The sequence below is a fragment of the Suillus discolor genome, assembly GCF_016758755.1.
Source record: "Suillus discolor strain FC423 chromosome Unknown F5147scaffold_5, whole genome shotgun sequence".
NCBI lineage: Eukaryota > Fungi > Basidiomycota > Agaricomycetes > Boletales > Suillaceae > Suillus > Suillus discolor.
The window spans coordinates 416,968-438,236 of NW_024541252.1; the positions used below are offsets into that span (position 1 = coordinate 416,968).

The 21,269-nt window shown below is 46.3% G+C and overlaps 5 protein-coding genes across 5 annotated transcripts; 4 read left to right on the top strand and 1 right to left on the bottom strand.

The window, feature by feature from the left end:
* Window positions 1-51: 51 nt before the first annotated feature.
* F5147DRAFT_742928 (uncharacterized protein) lies at window positions 52-3,851 on the bottom strand (the record flags this gene model as incomplete). Its single annotated transcript, XM_041439569.1, has 13 exons — window positions 52-80; window positions 214-489; window positions 547-685; window positions 724-837; window positions 955-1,243; window positions 1,299-1,680; window positions 1,740-2,137; window positions 2,194-2,342; window positions 2,394-2,559; window positions 2,620-2,813; window positions 2,868-3,239; window positions 3,297-3,497; window positions 3,555-3,851. 13 exons carry the CDS (start codon window positions 3,849-3,851, stop codon window positions 52-54), a joined length of 3,006 nt encoding a protein of 1,001 aa, XP_041298008.1.
* Window positions 3,852-7,597: 3,746 nt separating this feature from the next.
* F5147DRAFT_768498 (uncharacterized protein) lies at window positions 7,598-9,917 on the top strand (the record flags this gene model as incomplete). Its single annotated transcript, XM_041440979.1, has 7 exons — window positions 7,598-7,834; window positions 7,895-8,080; window positions 8,108-8,295; window positions 8,348-8,476; window positions 8,529-8,635; window positions 8,688-9,781; window positions 9,840-9,917. 7 exons carry the CDS (start codon window positions 7,598-7,600, stop codon window positions 9,915-9,917), a joined length of 2,019 nt encoding a protein of 672 aa, XP_041298009.1.
* A 1,231-nt stretch (window positions 9,918-11,148) lies between these two features.
* F5147DRAFT_757908 (uncharacterized protein) lies at window positions 11,149-11,592 on the top strand (the record flags this gene model as incomplete). Its single annotated transcript, XM_041440388.1, has 1 exon — window positions 11,149-11,592. Exon 1 carries the CDS (start codon window positions 11,272-11,274, stop codon window positions 11,590-11,592), a length of 321 nt encoding a protein of 106 aa, XP_041298010.1. The 5' UTR covers window positions 11,149-11,271.
* A 451-nt stretch (window positions 11,593-12,043) lies between these two features.
* F5147DRAFT_768499 (uncharacterized protein) lies at window positions 12,044-12,821 on the top strand (the record flags this gene model as incomplete). The annotated part of the gene is made up of 3 exons (XM_041440980.1): window positions 12,044-12,106; window positions 12,160-12,495; window positions 12,714-12,821. 3 exons carry the CDS (start codon window positions 12,044-12,046, stop codon window positions 12,819-12,821), a joined length of 507 nt encoding a protein of 168 aa, XP_041298011.1.
* Window positions 12,822-18,556: 5,735 nt separating this feature from the next.
* Window positions 18,557-19,753, top strand: F5147DRAFT_671310 (uncharacterized protein). Its single transcript, XM_041435584.1, has 2 exons — window positions 18,557-19,105; window positions 19,154-19,753. Exons 1-2 carry the CDS (start codon window positions 18,881-18,883, stop codon window positions 19,505-19,507), a joined length of 579 nt encoding a protein of 192 aa, XP_041298012.1. The 5' UTR covers window positions 18,557-18,880; the 3' UTR covers window positions 19,508-19,753.
* Window positions 19,754-21,269: the final 1,516 nt, after the last annotated feature.

A 21,269-nucleotide genomic window follows, 5' to 3' on the forward strand; every position in this document is an offset into this window, starting at 1 on the left:
GGGTGCCTCGCTACAAGTACCACAAGTATATGCCCTGGCCGGAATTCTGGACTATGGGTCTTCGATCTCGATCTCGATCCCTCACAGGTTTCGGAAAATGTTATATTATTAAAAAGTAAACAAAGGTCAATCAATATGTAAAGGGGGGGGGAGCTTCTAGTGATGGTCCCTCATCACGATCATATGACGCATCTTCGGCAATGTCCAAATTACTATAGGCAGATTCCACGAGTGCTGGAACACTAGCCCACCTGTTCTCGAAACTCGTCAACAATGCACGGCGTACAGCACCCTGACGCTTAGCATATGCAACAAACCCCTCTGCATCTTCAGACCTTACAAATGTTCGAAGTGTCGCGCGCTCCTCCCACCACTTTATGTGCCACTTCAGGAAAGCCAATACACGGTGCATTTCCTCCATAAGCAGCTGGATTTCTTCATGCCACCGGTTGTGGCATGCCCTGGCCTTGCACCATTCAACGCGAAGAGCTAGAAAAAAAATGTTACTAATAGACTCGTGTTTGGGGAATTCAAACAGCTACTCACAGTCCTGAAGACCAGCGCTGTCATCAGCAGAAACTCCATGCGTCCACCAAATCCAAGACATGATAGCAGTGCCCTGGGTTTGTCCTCCGAAGTCCCCCATAGGCCGAAGATCAGACTTTTTGAGCAGTTGAAAACTCTGCTGCCAACCAGTGCGATCCACGTGTGCTGAAGTGTGACAAGCACTTTGTGAGCACGGCAGTACTTCATGTGAGACATTGCCAAATGTTCCTCTACCGTATCAATAGTCTTGCGCGCTCGTGTGTTGGCACCTTGCCCACGAATGTTCTGAGCCTTAAAACGTAGTAGTTGGGTTCAAAGGCGAATGTGTGAGCGGCACTCATTGAGTGCATCATTGGCTTGAGCATACCGCAGTGACTACTCAAGTTCGAGGAGCTTTGTATCACAAACAGTGAGATTGCAGATGTTGGAAGGGAAGAGGAGTGAGAAATCTTCAGCTTTCCCAGAGTCAGGCCTTGGACTCGGTAAGCCGCTGTCATCGTGGCCAGCGTTTTGAGGATGGGATTGATGGAGGAGGGCTGTGGCACATAGGTTGGCAACAATGGGCATATATAGGACTTGAACACTTGTCCATGCTTCAATACGGCATTGCAGGGTGTTCCTGCGGGTCACGATGTTTGCTCTCTGTGCATCAGTCGCATGCAGCCCGAGTGCAGCTGCATCTACCCGAAGACGATGTCTTAAATATAATCACATTAGAAATCATTTGTTACAGAATGAAACCATAAACTTACTGTGCGTGCTCAAGATCCATGGCAGTGCTGATGAGCACACTGGGTGTTACTTCAGCATGGAGTGATATGACGGTACTGTCCTCGAGCTCCCTGGCATCCTGTTGCGCAAGGGCAAGGCGAACTGCAGGCTGTGCCATTTCTGACAAGTGAGGCTGTGAGACAAATAACGATACAGATTGACTAGACGCACCAGTAACTCTACTATCAAATGGATTCGGCTTTGTGCGATCAGCCTCCCATGCCTCAACCTCATTCCGCCACTCAGTGATGGATGCAGTGCCCACCTCTGAGGACTCAATTGACCCCTCGAGTTCTTGAAGTGCAGCACGATGATCTTTCTCCGCCTCGACAGCTTCCTTAATCTTGCGCAGCAATGTTCGCCCTAGAGGAACCATGAGAACACTATACAAACTACAGTGAGAGAAAAAAGTTTTGACTCACCAAAACCTGATATCTTCTTCCAATTCCAGTCACCAAAATGGTCGTCGAGGGTGTCCTGACAAGCTCCTGGACCCATCTCCTTCATGCTTGCAGCGACATGGTTGATGTTTGCCCATCCACGCTCTGGTGCTTCTCCGTCCATTCGGCCGACCCAAGGGGTCCAATTGAAGGAAAATCGAGTTTGGCATGCTTTGATGTGAGCGTCCAAGTGGAACTTTGGGACGAAATAATTTATCACCTTATTTGAGTGATCAAGGTGAAGCGCATGAGGAAGGCTGGGCATGCGATTCCAGAGTTTCTTATGCCACTGGCAAGCGATGTCATAGGAGAAGTTGAAGATGATAAGTTGTGAAAATGCAACAAGTGTGGAAAATACAAGGTAGTCCATGTTGAGATACCTAGGGAAGTAATATGAGAGCTCATTCAAATGGAAGGACTGCAGTTAGCGCCTTACTTCTCTCCTTTTTGCAGATCTCCAACACCATTTGGAAGCTTCATGTCATGGCGAGCACAATCCACTGTACCGACTCCTGTTGCAGCAAGCCCCTTCGAAGTCTTTGTATCCGCCATGTTCACAGCATTGTGGCTAACACATGTGCTTTTCTAGTCATAAATCAGCCTAAGACTATATTGTGACAGCTCCTCTATGCTCACCTCTTGTACGACCTCGTTGCTCATATTTATGTGTGCCTTATATTTACCTTCTTTGACAAAGTAACCCCACCCACGGCTCAAACCTGGATCTTTGCTGTCGGTTGACACCAGACGCCGCTTCAGGCGGAAATTCGCATCAATCGCCAGAAAAAGAGCATACAGCCACCTGTAACATATTCTATTAGCTTAGATACAAGATGTGTACACTTCAAATTCAAATACGCACCGTTCTGATGGTGGTGCACTCTGCCAATCCTCCGGAAGATTCTTGCCAGGCTGTGGGCAAGCAGGACACAATACAGCTAGCTCCCCTTCTTGTGTGGCCTCAATACCTGCAGGATCGTGCCCCCGCCCTGATCGTTTCAGCACTTTCAAGTGTCGCCACTCTGATATTATGCGGAGGAATACAGAATAACGATCCTGTAAATCAACGATAAGCACATACTGAAATGAGGTGCACGGAAAATGACTGACATGAATTGGCTCAGTCCCAACATTGTCAGTTCTCCGTGTGAGAGAATGGTAGAATTCGTATGCAGAGACTTTTGACTCAAATGAAAGAAGGTGGAAAAATTCAAGGACAGCAAAAGTTGCCGCTGTTCTAGGATCAATTGTTGTAGCAGGGAACCATCGTAAGTGAAGGAGCTGTTTATAGCGAGATGGTGCGTGTCCACACCCACAATAGTCGAGCTTGATCTCATGTATCCCGTGTATGTCGATGACCACGAAATCATCATCATATGCTGCTCTGCGATTATTACACTCTTCACCTGGTCTATGACCCAGCTGAACACACAGGCCCAGTGACTTGAGTGAGACCGCATGGAAAAAGTCATCCTTCCATTGCTGAAGTGATTCCCTGAAGTTAGCGTTCTGTAGTATGCAATTAGAAAAAAAACTCACCTTGATTCTATGTAGAGGCGCATGGTAGTGTGACTGGACAATGCAATCACGGCAGGCCAGCTCGACCGAGAAACAATCTTCACATCGGAATTGTGCAGATAACACACCACACCGGCACTGACTTTCCCCACCTCTACCCTCCAAACGAATGAATTCGTCGAGGTATGCATGTCGCTCTTCCAGCCAAAAAGTGAGTTCATCCTATCCAGGCTGAATGAGCTCACCATTTACACAAATGAAAATAATGCTCCTATGCACCTGTCTGATTTGTTTTCCTCTGATCGCTTCTTCTGAGATAGTAGGCTCATTCTGTACAGCCTCAAATTCCACTTTGTTCCATGGATTGAATGTGTCATCGCTGTGAGATTCTGAAGACTTGACCACCGAGTCAGAGATAGCGAGTGGGTTTGCTGGAAGATAGGATGTGCGCAAGGCGAATTCCCCGTCTCGTTGAAGAGCAAATATTTGGTGCCTGTGAACATGTGCGGCTGCAGAGTCGGTACTGATCGTATGCCTCACAAGCTTCGGCTTTTTGGATGGACGTCCACCTGCCATGTCGTTACTTGTTTAGCAGAACATTAAATGTATGAAAAAATGTACCAAACACAGTGATGCGGCGCCTGAACAAATATACAGTAGTCCTTACAGGGAGAAGCTTTGATCTATCCAGGCGATATATCAAGTTGGATACTAGAACATGGCGAATCACACATGATATATCATGGTGGATAGGGACTGACCTGATAAAGTTCGTGTCCTGGTGATTCATATCCACCCATCCTTTCTGCTTGCACTCCACGAAGAGGTACGAGTGCATGATTTAATGCTCACTTGAGAGCTTGGGCTAACAAAATGGTGAGCAGATGCAAAAACGTTGGCAGCCAACACAAGACCAACACGTGTGGCTAATGCCTCGTCTCACTGAATTCTGGCTGCTTCCGATCCCAACGCCTAAGACGTTCAAGGTGGAGTTATTAGAAGGGTGGTTGCAAATATGGCCCGAGCAGGATGTTCTATGGCCTGACCAGGACTCAAAGGAGCTTCAGTTGGACGAAGATGACGAGATGCAGTTAAAATTAGCCGAACAAGCACGCGGAGATGTAAGTCTTACTATACTGATTTATACACTTGCAAAATTGTAAGTTGACAATGGCCTATACAATTAGACCTTGCAGAGCTGGATGTGGTGGGCGTGGCTCAATCCGAGATGCGCTCGTACGATGTATGGTTGTTCAGGATGCTGTGGGACTCCTGATGGACGTTGTGTCAAGTACCCCAATGGCCCTCTGTGGTAAACATAGACTTTGTAATATTGTTAATTTAAAATGTAATACAAAGTTATGAGTGCGAGCAAAGTACTACTGCCATAGTTGTTGAAATAAGAACTCCTTGCTGTTATATTTTTGTTGTAAGTCAGTGCCGTCCACAAGAACATCACATAACAAGTCCTCTAGTGCAGAGAGGACAGTCTTGATGCATTTCGTAGCAAGGCAGGCCTTAGTGTACTTTTGGCCAATACCTTCCTGCATAAGTAAGTCGTCCTCTGCCGAGTCTCAAGGGAAATTTCCTCCATCATTCCTACAGCGCCTCGAAGCTTCTCTGATGACCTTGTCTCCAGGTATTCAAGATAGAGGCCATCGATAATGTCGTGAGGTTGACCTCCAAGATAGGTCATTAGTCGATCTTGCTTGCGGGGTGTTTTCTTTGTGAGTTTGAAACCAGTATTTACATCCTGAGTGGTATGGCTTGAAAATACTCAGTGATAGAACTCAAGTTTAAGATACGTGTAACTTACTTCATTGAAGACAGACTCGTGCCAATGCAGGGTGTATCGCTGTGCTTGTCTTGTCCAAGTCGAGACCAATATTTTTGCTTTCATTTGGAACTAATCGCAGATCTATTCCTATACCACTGGTGGATATGTCAGATGCGCAGACTTTGAGTACATAGCAGTAACATACCTTGTATAATGAGAACGCCTATGCATTCGTTTGGCATCCCTACATTCCTCAGGAGTGTTGTAAAGCTTTGGTCGGCCCATGAGTGAGGATGATGAAGTACAAATGTTGAGTGTGAAACTGTTACAAAAGTTCGTCAGACTTTTACTACAACTGGAATCCACTGTCATGAACAAGTATTTTGTCAGACTTTTACTATAGAACTGAAATTTGCGATGAACTAGCATTTTGTCCCTATGTATTATCTACATATCTAAGCACTATTTGACAAGCCAGTTCCATTGGAACATATTGTAAGGGCTGAAGACCGGGAAATCTGGGCTGGTCAATGCTGCAAAGACAAATAAGTACTTGCGCTCGTTGCACTAGAACTCATTGTGAAACTGTCCCCTTCACAAGGGAGGGAGTGGTGCCAGAACATATTGTTACCGTTGAAGGTTCAATGATACAGCAAGGCACGAACAATGCTCCTGACTGTATCTATAATTGTTGTAAGGTTGTGCATTGCCTAGTCTGCTATACTTGAGACGACAAGTGCATTCGACCCTAAAGGGGAAGCGAGTGCAGCAAGGATCTAGAGGTATGCGCTGAAAGCGCTACTGGTTGGCCAATGCGAAGCACGGGAAAGCGCAGGTGCGCGCGAGGCGCGAGAATGCGCGAAGCGCGGGAATGCGCGCGTGTGTATGCGGAAACAAGAGAGAGTAAGAGTGAGTTTGCTTAGGTGATGATATGATGTAAGACAAGAGAAGGGAGATGCAAGGTGTAAACAAATAGATTTCTACTATGTTCTGCTAGGTAAATAGTGGGTAGTAACCAGTAAGTCCTCTGTCATTCTGGTGGGAGAGTAAGTGAGTAAGTGTATGTACTGCTGGTGCTTAAGTATGGTGCCTAAGCGCTGTCATGCGGAGCCGAAGCGCTACCGAGTAAGGTATGTAAAGATATATGTAAGTAAGGGTCCATGATAAAAATAAAGATGGAACGATAAGCAAATGTGAGAAATGGAAATATACGCACTAGGGAACTTGGTGGACAGTGGATGGATGCTTCCGGATGGCTGGCGCTATAGAGCGCTCAAGCGCAGGAAAGCGCGTGCGCATATACATCGTGAAGCACGGGAAAGGTACGCGCGCAAGTTGCGCGTTGCGTGGGAAAGCTGCGCCTCATGTAGGAATAGCTGTGGATAGCATACAGAGTGATGCTACAAGTTCGTGCCATGTACTCCCTAGTGAAAACTGTAATATTGCACAATGAGAGGCACGAGTCTCTACACCGTTCCCTTGGAATACAGTGTAAGTGCTGAAGAACGGAATAACGAAGAAGTACCTGCGCCTGTTGCACTGAATACAGTGTAAGGGCTGAAGAACGGGAAATCCATGCTATAAGGGAGGGAGTGGTGCCAGAATGTGTTGTCACCGTTCCCAGTGGTACCATAATGTATTGTTACTGTTCCCTTGGAATACAGTGTAAGTGCTGAAGAACGGAATAATGGAAGACAAAGAAGTACCTGCGCCTGTTGCACCGAATACAGTGTAAGGGCTGAAGAACGGGAAATCCAAGGGGTGAGAGTGTAAGAGCTGAAGAATGGGAAATCCATGCTGCTACGCCGCAAAGACGAAGAAGTACCAAGAGGAGTGAGTGGTGCCAGAACATGTTGTTACCGTTCCCTTAGAATACAGTGTAAGGGTTAAAGAACGGGAATAAGAGGAGTAAGTGGTGCCAGAACATATTGTTACCGTTCCCTTAGAATACAGTGTAAGGGTTGAAGAACAGGAATAAGAGGAGTGAGTGGTGCCAGAATGTGTTGCTACCGTTCCCTTGGAATACAGTGTAAGGGCTGAAGAACGGAAGAAGAAGTACCTGTGCTTGTTGCACCAGAATCGTGCTGTCCCCTCCATAAGAGAAGGAAGAAACTGTGCTGCTGGGTGGCTCTGACACAACTGTCAGTGCTCATACGACCGCGCTCGGCATAATAGAAATAGACTGTAAGCTTACCCCAAGACATGTGTTACCGAAGCTGAATACAAAATACTTCTGGGACGGGACTGTGTATTAGATCAAAGCTAATTATAGATATACCAAGCTTCAAAAATTTCACATTGCTTGTCCCATTCCAGCTGGCACATACAACATTTTTACCAGTGTACGTCAACTTTTGCCTGAGATGAACGCGCTCACTAACACCTTATGTACGTGTCTAGACATATTTACTTGAAGTACATCAACCCTTTACCCAATGAACACACTCATTGATGCCTTATGGGACGCATTATTAGTCATTTTTACCAGTACTTCGTAGGTCACGCGATTTCAATGCAGCACTATTATTAACGCGTTATCGTAGAGATGGCACCAAAAAAGTGGACTACCCCTGAACAGGAGGAGTGGCTGCAGCCATGGTATTCAAAGTACAAAGAAACATTGATAGGAAAGGTCAAGAACTATACTAACTTCTTCTGCAACCTCAATGAGGCTTGGTTCGACGAGTTTCCTGAACCAAGGCCAAGTACGGTGACTCCTTATGGCCCTCTCACAGAAGAGGAGATAAAAATAATGGATGCTGCGGAAAAATCACGTACAAATGTGAGGGTTTTGAACAACACTCACCTATGGCCTATTCTAGACTGCTGACATATCCGCTAGAAACTTTATAATCGTTTCAAAAATAGCATGGGCAGTATGAGGGCCGGTCGACAGGCAAAGGCAGATGCCGTAGATGTGCTCCAGGCTGTAGTAGAGAGCATCTTGGAGTGCGAAAAGTCAACGCGTGCCTATCAAGAACAAGAGGCTTATTCTGTCCTGTTCTACAAAGAACGTGCACAGCCTCAGGTATAGGAAGCACTTAAAGCGCTTAAGGCTACTGGGGAGCGGCTCACCTCAGGACAATGTGTAGCTCTTGTAAAGAAGGAGACTGCCAAAGCATATGAGGCCGAGACTGATGAGATCAAGATGCAGGTGAAAGAATTCATCGAGCAGCAGAAGGTCACGCAAGAGAAAGACAAAAAGGAAGGCATTTGGAGTGAGGACAACTCGAATTACCAACAGTTAGTCACGATCTGAATACAAATCTTGCTGTGCTCACTAATCTCCATTTAGAAATCTCGACAAACTTGCGGCTGTCGTCAACAAGTTCTTGAAGGGACTTCACAATGCAACTGGCCTGTCATATACACTCCTTGCCGGTGGTCCCTCCCCCGAATCCGGTGGTTTGATTGATTGCTACAGGTTAGTTCATGTGATGTCTGATATCTTCGATATATGCTTACAGTAATTGAAGCTTTCATGTTGGCCTCACAAAGCTGGGGAATGATTTCAGTAAGGCCTACCCAGAATTTGACGCCGGAATTATGGAGCCATTCCGGGACTACCTTTATCGTGTATATCGTGCGTCTGACTTAGTATAGCCAGTACTTCACAGTGACTTACTTGTGTGCAGCTGAAGCAGCAGTCAAGAGGGCAGGGGAAAATGTTGGATCCAAAGCCCTCAACGATGCCAGTCTTTTAAGATTTTCACCCGACAGTCTCGCAGCTGATATATCTCAACAAGGATCACCCACCCACCAGCATATATTGGCACGTTCTGATGTATCAGACCATCTACCGCCTTCCTCCCCTTTGCTGCCTTCATCCCCTTTTCCAACATCATCCAGTGACGATATATTCGCGGACTCTTTCAATAATTCTTACTCCTCTGACTGGGATTCCAACTTCTCACACGGACCATCCAACCTTATGCTGCCTGATATATCAGGGAGCCTACCATTATCCAGAGGGAATACATCCGCAGACCTCCATAGCCACTCTGGCTCCTTTCTTGACTCAGATCCCAACCTCCCAGACGAAAATGGGACACATTTCTGGATGAGGCCAGACTTTGACGCCTTCTTGCTTGGCCTTGAGTCATCCAGTGTGCTAGCAGGCAAGGAACTCCCTCAACCTGCACTCACCCAATCTCTATTGCATACAGCTGCACCTGCTTGTAGTCCTACGACTTTTCCCACCACTGCAAGTCTCCACCCTACCGAGCAGCTTGTCACGAGTCTCACCACTGACACACCTACTTTACTGGCCCCACATGCTCCCCATATGATGGCTCCCACATCTCCCTCTCTTCCTCTCCACCCTACCGAGCAGCTTGTCATGAGTCTCACCACTGACACGCCTACTTTACCGGCCCCACATGCTCCCCATACGATGGCTCCCACATCTCCCTCTCTTCCTCTTCACCCTACCGAGCAGCTTGTAATGCAAGCGACAACTACTGACGAAACACAATGGCAGGTGACAAACCTTTTAACCTCTTCTGCAGATGCCAATAGTACAACCAGTGCATCCTACGCTCCTGCTACGGCAGATCCTGACGGCACTGAGAATGTTGCAACTGCAGATTGTGACACCCATATTCGCCACACACGGACCGGTCGCATATGTAAACCATCCACTCGCCACGTCACTGCGAATGCTATTGGCAACCACATCAAGGACGTATCTGCCAAGCGTCCCCATGAACACGCTGGAGGCTCTTCTGGGGTGAAATCAAAGTTCGTATCTATCTTCTTTGTATTGTGTTTTCTAACTGCTCCTCAAGGAGAACAAAGACTTGACTTCAATATTGCACACTCTCCAGTTGGAAAACTATCTTACTGCCAGTTGTCATCCTATTTAGCTCTTTTTTACAATTTATTTTGATAATGTAGTGTTTCTTGGAGTCTATTGAACATGTTTTTTTGCGACGTGACAAAAGCGTGACAAACGTGATTTAATTTTCAGAGTGATACTCATGTCAAGTTCAGGCGAAAATGAAACCCAAGTTAGATGAATCAGACATTGCTTATGGAATTCCAGTGGAGGGTCTCCAACAATAGCAGCTTACCTTAGGTGAGATGCTCGACAGGATGTCTCATGGAACACTCAATCACTGGCACGGTCACAGCCTTACGATAATTTAACTATGATAATAAAAATCGTTTGAATTGAACAGAACACGAAAATGCCCACTGTTAGAGTCCCTAAAGTAAAATGATGCTAGCATTCTAACAAACGGTCTTTCATAATGTTAACACAATCTGTGTGACAACATAATCTCTCAGTCAACACATTCGAAACACTCTGAGGTGTCAAAGCTGTCGGAATGGAGGAAGATCCTGTTACACATGTGCAGACCTTACCGCTTGTTCGCAGAGTTTGTACGAACATTTTTGAACTGAAATTGTTGGTTTGTAAGCATCATGGCAGTGCTGCGCAACCACACTTTGACGTACCTTGCGAAATCAAACGATGGGCAGCATGTTTAGAGGATTGGGAGGGTTCATGTAGGCACGGATTGCTGGATGTACAAAGTCACATGGGCTCGTGCTCTTACAACTGCGACAGCCAGAACGTCCCAAACAGACGGGACAGGCCGGCATGGACGGACGGATGAACAGAACTTTCGAGTTCCCTGGTTCCCTCAGAGAGGCACGCAAGCAGGTGGAGGCACTGCAGCCTGGGAGGGCGGGAAACCTGCTTACGAAGTCAGTCGTGTGCTTGTGCGACACAAATCAAGATACGCATCTTTGTGTTACGCACTCAAATAGATCTGTTAGGCGGAGCCCTAAGAGGGGCGTCGTCCGCTAACGTTCGTGACGTAACCGGAAGGATCCGGTATGGCAAGTGAGACTGGCGACGACGAGTCGGCAGCGATCACAGTACGCGCGTGTCACGTGACTTCGTAGACGGATGTCTTGAGAAGTCACTCAAAGTAAGGACAGTCTTGTCCGAACGATGAGGTCGATCGAGGTAGACTTAGTCGCGAAGAGCGACTAAGAAAAGATACTAGAGACTGAAGCTGAGGGGGCTTCAGAGAGAAGTATGTTCCAGGGAAGATTGAGTAGATTCAAGTTAGAGAATCTAGTACAGGGTGACCGACTACTTATACTAAGTGGAGAGGGTTAAGGGCAAGGCTACCGCACAGTAGGTAAGGGTAAAGGGGAAACAGGAATGGTATAGGTGCGCTGGCATCAGAGCCGGATTAGTGATGGATGGTCAAAATGTGGAATGAGACCGAGAAACGTTGGAACGGACCAACGGTAAGAATACAACGTGCGGGAATCCGCAGTCAGGGGAAACAGAAAGAGGAAAGCCACATTGGTGGCACGAGTCAGAGGTGCGGGACCACATTGGTGGTCGAATCAAGAGAGGAACGTGCGTACACGTGCATAGAGGCGGATGATGCGAGGGACGGGAACGGTCCCGAGGATCCGATCAACGGAAAGTCGGTAAAGGAGGACGAGCCGGTAGATGGTGAGGGCGAGGATGAGGGGAAAATGATAGGGGGGCCACGTGACCGATGTTACTTGTAACACTTTGTAGATTACGATAGCACTGGAATATGATGCAGTAATGGTCCAAAAGGCCAAATAAAAGGGAGTGGAGGGTGGGAGCAAGGAATGAGAAGGATAACGTGTGAGTGTTTGAAGGATGCCTAGCTCGATGTCGTACTAGGTATTACTAGGTCAAAAAACGAATGAAAGGAAGATTACACTCAGTGCCGAGAAACTCCGACGGGCTATGTCTCAGCACCTGTACCCAGATATACGGGAATTCGGGTCAGGAAGGAGCAAAGGCCAAATGCAATGGTCGAACCAGGATTGTGCTACCATTTCCAGTATTTGACCCCCCATTAGACGGTCCAAAGAAGCTACACCTGTAGGATATATCCTGATACATCAGAATGGACAGTGGATAATGACAGATGGGAATGTATTACAGTTTATGGCTTATAGTACTGTTTTGATGTATCAAAATGACACTATGGCCTGGTCCCACAAGCGCAAACTTGAAAGGGCGAGGGACGAGGCAATCGCACGCGCTGATGTTGGTGACTTGGTCTTACTTTGCGTCGTTGCACTAACCGCTTTTCTTTCTAGAAGAGAGACAAGCTGGTGCAAAGGCTACTGTGGGAAGACGTCTCTAAACGTAAGGAGTATCAGGACAAAATATCTAAAGTGGAGTCTATCATCGACAGAGTCAGGGACGCTGCTGTGATCAACGAAACCGGTAGTACCAGTGCCCCTCCGACCACCGAAGAACTCTCAAAACTGCACACGCAAGAACTCAAGACACTGCATGCACAGGTGACTGCCCTGCATAAGGCATCCATCAAAGCAGCAGCCGACGCTGCAACTATGGCTGCCAAAGTGGAGGCTGCTGCTGCTGCTGCTCCCAAAAAGTCAATGCAACTTGTGACTGCGGCTTCCACCAAGGTAGTAGTCGACGCTACACCCTTTTTCTTTTTCTTTTTTCTTCTTTTTGGTGTCCTATTTTTTTCTCGTTGAGCAGTTGCCCGTCTATTATGTAGCGAGGGATGAGTGGATGAAATAGAATCATGTCTCTGAGCAAGCAACAAATGTGACACTTCACCTCTTCCGCGATGATTGTTCATTTGGTACTTCGTTGCAATAGCTAATCTTTTTCTCCATAGACTCCAACTCTTGTCAAACTTATCATCAGACCCATTCTCACCTCTGAGACAGCAAACATGGATGACCCTTTACTCAAAATCTGCCTAGATTGTGCAGGAAATCTCTAAGGCGGAATCTGTCAGGACTTGATCGCCGCTACTAGTGATACTTGTCACGAGTTCCAAATACGAACCATTATACTTTCCTAAATTCGAAGTCTTTTAAGCACACAAGTATAGCGCCTGTACCTAAAGATAAACCTAAGAATGTATTTATAGTTGAGGAAGCACCTACAGCGTCTATTGTAGAATTACCGAATACCACTGTACCTGAATCACGTGATGATGACAGCATACCACGCGACACTCTTGGAATGTTCCAGAGTCTTACTGCGGCTGCGACACATGTTATGACATCATAGTTATATATAGAATTGTACGATACCTTTAATTATTCTCATTGGTTAGTCAGTTCATACTCAACTTCAATCTCCGTTTCAATATATGTATATAGGTAGTGTCTTGTAGTCAGTAGTTCTTTAGTTCAAACCTCTTGTATCTCCAAGTGAGCAATCCAAGACGTACCTGCTGCCTATCCTCTGTTGTGATCTTTCATTGTTTGAGTCCTAGTCTCTGCCCTGCGTTAATTCGTTTAAGGGGTTGTGACAATACTACTGTTTTATCCAGCGTAAGTCTGTCGAGCCAGTCGAGGGCGCTGCACTCAAAAATGAATTCAGTTAACAAGGACTGAATGACACACTTGGTTGCAAAAGGGTCAGTCAACTGCAACAAACCCAAGCCCAAAGGCAGTTCAACATTGGCTTCAACACGCAACTGATTCACGGTGTGAACCTGTCGCCGCACGCCGCGGCGCGAGCACACCACACATAACACCGGGTCGCCAGCACAAACCATCCACATAATCACACAAACAATACATGACTATCTCGCGGGGAACTATGCTTGGCCATTGTGATATCCGCATCAAATTGCATGGCCTGTGCAGCCAATCGTCGATTCGTTCCTTGATCTGCTTACGGTCCTATTTGCATCTCTCGGACAAGGCCACTATGGGGCCTGGGCTGCTCTAAGCGATTGATAAGTAACGTAGAATACTTGCAATGCAACACAAGGGACATCAGCGCATCATGGGCAGCGAAAGGCACCAACACGACCACGCAGGTACAGTGAATACTCTCTGCCTCACTGAATACCAATGCCGCTGGTCTGAACTTCCTACCTAATGGTATTGGGGCAGCCGCTGCGTAGCGTACTCATACCGCTTGACAAACTCATTGCGTCCAATATAGCAGATGTCTTGACCCCGTGCGGCCTACTAGTAGTAGTGAGACGGTATCGCTTATAATTAGCTAATCAGGTACGGAACGTGGAATTAGTCATATCAAATGTGATATTTCGAGTTTAATTTGGTTTCATTGGACGGGTCTGTTCCTGTTTCTCCTAACGTTCTTCGCTAGTACACGTGTAATAGGTGTGTTTGCCTTTCTTCAGGTTGTCTCCACATATATATTAACAAGTTGTTGTGCCTCAGAATCTCATACTCGTCTGCTTGCGAAGAGTTAACGCTCTAGGCATCTCCTGACCTCCAAAGTTCCAAGCTGGAATCAATTTTCTATATATAACTTGAAGGAGTACGAGAACCCCACCCGACAAGTGAACGTTACCGTTCGTCGACTTTCACATCCACGTTGCAAATTGAAGGTTCTGCACTAATACCATTTTGATTAGCATCCTCATGATACACAGCCCGATGACCATGCAACTGCTTGATCTACGTAGATTGCCCAGATTTCACCCCTTGATTTCATCTCGCACTGGATAGCGGTATACATAGCCTATATATGATACTGCGAATGTTATTGACATACATCTACCAAGTTTGCCTCATCCACACCCATTCTCTACCAATATGATTGTAGTCTCAAATGGTCCCACTTGGTGGCCGATCATCGATGCATATCGTTTGAGCAGCTATTTTGCAGGTTCGTGGAGAGCAGTCAGATGTTAAAGCTGAGTCAATCTAACCTTGGCTGCGGTTTCGCAGTTGCCACATGTGTTGCAGTGATGTATGATTGGGGTGAGCATCATAACATTAAAAGACTGCTGACGTCTTACGATTATTTTCAGCACTTACATTTGGACAAGAGGTATGTCGATGGTATGACCAGGGCAGTCATCTCGCTGAGAATGGCTTTATAGGTGGAATTGATCTGGGTGAGTAGAGTCTAGTGTGAGAGGAACACACATGAAAATAAACTTGATTCCAGAGACAACGATGGTCTTTAATGACAGCTCTATATCTCGGTGTATGTAGCTCGTTGGTCGCGGTTGCCATGTTATGCTGACTTGAAAGTATCTTAGGTCCGCTACCTTGGATTCTTATTTGCTGCGTACGTTCGGAAGGCTACACAATCGGTGTTGCGCTAATCGTTTATCTCCGATCATAACCAGCCTGACCATTCTGTGTATGTCCCCTTAGTGCATTCGCTGTCTGTGCTTATTCTGACAAACGACATATAGTCAATGTTCCGACTATCTTATTGACAGATACTGTGAGCGATGCTTGCTATTCCCTTCCAATTAACCGTAGTGCCCTGTAGCAGTGGGTGTGGTCATTTGCCAATTTCTTGGTTCACTAATGATTGCCATGCTATCATACTACCACAGATGTGAGTCTGTTTAGAGTGTGTGCTACCCAAGGCCGATCGCTGACTGGATTCGTCAGGCTGGATTATGTACACCGTATGGAATTGGACTGGTGTTGTGGTATTTGCGATGCTGTGGGGTGAGCTTTGCACTTGTGATACCTCAGTGATATCGACTTGACTGAAACATGGTGCAAGTCATCATCATCGCTCGGTTACATGCGATGTATCAAGGATCCAGAAAGATTCTGATATTTCTCATTGTCACCTTCCTGGCTATCAACACTTTCGATGCAGTGGCCACTATAATGACAACAATACATACTTCAGGGGGTGCGTTTAATTGTGAATGAAAATAAACGGGCATTGGGCTCATTGATGGTTACCAGAGGAACTCATTCTCTCTGGCACTTATCAGTGCCAGTTGAACTATGCGGGGGACATCCCACTTCTTACGTCTACGGTTTGGATACTCAGCACTGTATGGGAGGTCCTCGTGCTATGTCTCGCAGTCTGGATTGTGGTAAGACACTTCCGCGAACTGCGACAACATTCGGCAGGAGGGATGATCGAGGACGGTTTCACGGTGTTGATGAAAACTCACGTCATTTACTTTGCGGGGTAAGCTCATATTGTGATTATTGTTCCTTTTTTCCACTGACGGGTCGGACGTGGTAGCTTTGTTGTTGTTTCTTGCCTCCAACTCATTGATGATTTTTATCCAACATTCTTCATGGTATGTCAATCTTTCACTTGCCTATGCACGCTACCACAATTTATCGTTCCCATAGGGCGATTCCCTGGCTGCTCAGATTGTTGCTGGGTTTATTCAGATTTCGGCAGCCGTGCGGATGTTTGTGCTGGGACCTCGCCTGATCCTTGGTGTTCGGGAATACTACGCCAAGCTCGTGGCCAATTCTGACGCAGCAACAGGTATGACCTCAATCGCTTTCCAGGAGCGCGTAGAAATATCGACCGGCAGTGGTGTGTGATACTCGGTGGAGTTAACGGTTGTCTGGTGCCCTCCAAAGAGCAGGGAAATTTGCTTTTATTTATTACCACTTTCTTGAAGGTATTGATCGAAGTTATCTGGTGTTCCGAAGTAGATTTCAAGGAGACATACAAAGTTTTCGTCATATTATTTAGTCAAGTGATTTGCTATACGTGTTGATAATGTTTAAATCGATGAATATCTCTACTGGCACCAGCTGCCCACGCAAACTTGCACCAACCACTGGTCCTTCTTTTCTCTGTCCGATGACAATATGTCATATGATTGCTCAGGCCGCGTGCGAGAGGAAAGTCGAGGGACAGCGCACAACTTCAATTCCTCAGCAATTCATACTTGATCCATCTTCTCGCCTCATGCAATGTCCTATGAACTGCTATCTTGTTTTCTCAGCTAACTCACGCCAATTGGCCTACAGATGATGTATTCAAGGTGATTACAAGGTGCGCGAAGCACGTTCATGAATGCGTAGCTTAATGATGCAAGATATACTTGATGAGTTTTGTTAACGCTTATGGAGGAGCTTGCCTTTCACTTTCGTTCGCCGAGGTGGACATACGGATACAAATATAAACGTGTTTGACATAGTTGCTGAAACACTACTGGGGGATACATGTACCCTATTAAGCATTGCGATATGAAGGCCGTGATTCTTCAGCTGAGACCCGGCGCCTCTGGGGAGTCAGGGGAATTTGAAGGAATCCAGGGTGCTAACCGGACACAAAACATAAAACAACAACAACTTGTTGACGTGGCTCAAAACGGCGACAAGGGACGCACCTAGGAATGGACATGCGGGCGCCAGCACCAGCAATAGTGCAGGAGTCGAGTATCTGCTACTTGAGGTCAGGCTGTGGACGTGATAGTGAGATCGAGGTGAATTTTTCGATGTAGCTGGTGTGCGGCCAAAATGTCATCATTGAGATTCGACGTTAGAATGATTTAGGATTTGGAACGTGCGTGCGAGAACATTAATATTATAAGTCGTGGTAACACTGGGAAATTTGAGGGGATGGGAATGTTTGAAGACATTTGAAGTGTGCTGTATTGCAAATTGTTATAAGAATAGGCTCACATTTTTTTCCATGGGGATGCATTTATAATTAACCCAGAATCGCGGCCTGCACTGATGCGCAAGCTTAGTTGGGGGAGAATGCAAGGTAATGATATCGAGTCAAGTGCCAGTGAGAAGGAAACCGTTTTGTGCATGTACACACATGAATCGGTAACCTGCGCATGTTTTATGGAATTTGCTCTTTAGGTGCTTCTGGAACTCTATCAGGACGACTCGCGACTTACCTCTGGTTGCATCGAAGTACTATTAGACCGTAAGAATATTGTGACTAGGCAGGCTGTAAATTTCAAACTCCGTGCTTCAACATTGCCTGTCAAGATCGATCAGACCTGAGTCTAGACCAAGTCTAGACTGTCTGAACCGTTCGCGCTGAGGCTGCTCGTCTGATATATTCTTGTTCTCAAATGCCCATGCCCACTTTATCATCATAAACGGACGTCCTTTGCACAACGCTTTGACTCGTTGGTCGTCTTAGACTCCGGCCAAGTGTCGCTCATCATGGTGAGAAGATCGCTTTTAATTCAGAAGGCATAGTTGTCTAAAAACGTGCTTGTGGTAGATGTGTCATTGTCGAGAGAGTCATCAGAAAAATGGAGATAGAATTCCAAAAGAAGGTCGTTGAAGGTCGCTGACATTGATGTTCAATCACTTTTGCTTACATAATAACTCAAAGTATATTCAACTAGCCGACAAACAAAAGGACCGCAGATTTCCACACGGAGTACCGCCGTTACTGCCAACGTTACCGACAGTAAGCTTGTTATACAAATTTCGTACTTACTAGCTCACTTAAAATTTCGTGGCGTCTAGAACTGGTGCTCCTCGAAAGGAGTCTTCTCAGCCTCGTCTTCATGTCTCATACATGTACCTCGCGAACTTGAAGCAGTGTGGGAAGTATTTTGATGGACTGTCAGAAAGTCATACAATGATCAATGGTAAATGCTGCGCACTTGACGATGACTTGCCGGTCTAACTACCGCCTAACTGGCTCGGGAATTCAGGAACCCATTCGTGTAAGCTATGCTCTCTATGATCTTTGCAGTTGATGCGAACAAGTTGGGTGAGATCACATATGCACGGAAGAATAACATGTCCGACGAAATTCCACAGGAAGGTCCACCCGGTGCACATCCTTCCGTCATTTGACGAGTGGTTTCCGAGCTCCCCGTTCAAGCGGAATACTGCATTGACAATTATTGCATAACATGGGTGAGCCATCGAATGCTATACTAGCTGCTCGCCGCGAAGCGCTCGTAGAAGTCGAGGGAAGCAAAATACGTTATGTGATGTTTCGAGGTGTTGATGGGCTGCGTACCCTGGAAAACATTCTGGATTATAACTCATGCCGTCATATATAATCAGAGGTAACCCTCATACACAGCTTGCTGCTTTTGTCAGATTACCATCACTATCTAGACCCCCACTATAGATTTCTGCCATGTCCCCATTACACGATGCAGCACACTCTGTGAGCGACCTCCCAGTTGCTTCATTACATCCAGTCACGACCCTTGTTTATTCCCCTCCGTATGATGTGCGCGGGAGGCAGCAACAATTCATCGAAACCGCGCAGCAGAGGAAGGACCGGGTTGAGTTTTCGAAAAAGAAAGAGTGGGCGCGTCACGTTGCTGAGTGGATTCGAGCGATTGGTGCACGACAGAATGTGATTGGTTATCATCATTGCAAATTATGTCACTAACGCGATTTTCAGATGACCTTTGGCTGTTCTGGTAGGCTTGCAGCATCACCGATGCCAGAGAATGGCGATATCGCCCGCTTGACTGCTTCTGCGTCGTCCCTCTCTCTATCATCGAGCGAGGAAGAGGGAGAACCATACATCATTTATAGTTCATCTGCGTCATCTTCCATGTCGTCCTTATCCAGCGACTTGTCTATTTCCTCAGTATCCACCTCGCACACGTCAAACATTATCTACCCACTGTCAAACTCCATACCCCATCCCCCCAAGCGCATCTACTGCCATCGTAGGAGTAACGCGAGTCTCATGTCTCCACGTCGCCGACCTTCATTGTCCAGTATTCACGAAGTTCCGGAAGAAGACTGATTCGTATCGGAATAGTTGGACTCATCGGGAGGAAGTGTTCAAGCTGAGATCAAACTGGTGCCATCTATCTCTTCTCAGGTGTTTCGTGATATTACGACGATCCTGTTGCCCTCTGCTCCTTTCAGGTTGTTCTTTAACGCACATGCTCGACCAATCATACTTAATCTTCAAACCTAATGAAAAACATTTGATTATATAGATTGTGCAATAGTACATTTTCACAATGCTAATTTATTCAAGGCGGCGCGAATTCGGGGCGAAGGGGCAAAGCCAATCCTGAAATGCCCTCCGAATCTTGACCAGTGCTGGTGACTGACAGGTGAAACCCTAACGCAAAACACTGTGAGTGATCATCAGTCGTGGAGGTGCACATATTATGTAGGCCGTAAGCCCATCACTATCCATGCCTCCCTTGCAACGGACCTATTCAGGTACCAGGTTTGTGAGGGTCGTTCCTTACATAAAGAGTCAATAACTGCAGTCTGCGGTGGCGCCCGAAAGCAATACTGAATATAACATAGCTCAAATACACGACCACGCAGGTAGAACGGATAATACCAATGCCACTGGTCTGAACTTCCTACCTAATGGTATTGGTATTTACATTGCGACTCCCCCTTGAAGTGATTATAGAACGAGGATGAAGGACACGGGTGAGCTGTGATCGTTATAGCTTATTATTATGATCCTAGGAGATTATTATACGTGATAATGTATTCTAATAGTATGTGAAATTTGTACGAAGTCAAAAGTGGTGGATCAGTCTAACTCGATATGCTTTATCCCATGAGGGTTCGTTTGCAATCGGTAGTACTGTCTGATTAAGAAATCTTCTCAGGGAGCTTGGTACAATGCTTAATTATGTTGATCATTCCCGTGATGCGCTGGAGAACAGTACAGCAACTTACGTACGCTCGGCGCTGCTGATCCAGAATCGTGCACGGAAAGTAAGGTACGAGGCTCCATTAATCATTACTAGTACTGCTTCGACCTGAGGCTCCGTGTCCACTCCAAAATCGTCGAAAGATGATTGATTCATTGAAGTCTCAAAGGGTAACAAAGTTCAAGCTGAATAAGCATCTGACTTCCGAAACTCAAACAGGGGCAGGCCCTCTCTCCTAAGTTTCCTTCTTTCCAGTATGCAACCACCATTAATGAACTCACCAACCGCCATGGCTCCACCTACTAACCTCATATTACGGTACACGGTGGACAAACATCCTAATGATCTCTGTGTCAGCATGCCACCCAACTCGAAGAATTCCGAGTTAAAATCCGCTATTCGTGTGTACCACGAAGATGGCCCTCTGCGCGAGGTACTTCCACAATATTTCCCTTTATTTTCCCTTCCAGTACTAACCATAAAATTCTTGACTTTGACTTGTTTTCCTCTAGCTCACCACCGAAATCCCCATCTCCCCCCATGAGACCGTTGATGAACGCGTGAAAGTGATGAAGCTGGAACATGCTACTATTGAGGAGGCCCAGGGAAAGGTTTGTTCAATCGCATCTGACGCTGCGAGCTCATGGGAGTCCCAACACCTCATGCTGGCAGTATGATATATCATATTGGCTTATAAGCCATAAACTGTAATACATTGAGGAATGTAGTTATCCATACCATGATACATCAGTCCTGTAAGGTTGTCTATAGCTACATTGATTATCAGGACTCCGTTGACCTCCGTACAATGGCCAATGGGTGCCTCGCTACAAGTACCACAAGTATATGCCCTGGCCGGAATTCTGGACTATGGGTCTT

What these genes read in the sequence shown, in the direction of transcription:
- F5147DRAFT_671310 (XM_041435584.1), top strand. Translation starts at nt 18,881, where the DNA reads ATGTCCCCATTACACGATGCAGCACACTCTGTGAGCGACCTCCCAGTT. An exon ending in CGATTGGTGCACGACAGAAT is followed by an intron (nt 19,106 to 19,153) that starts GTGATTGGTTAT and finishes CGCGATTTTCAG; the next exon opens with ATGACCTTTGGCTGTTCTGG.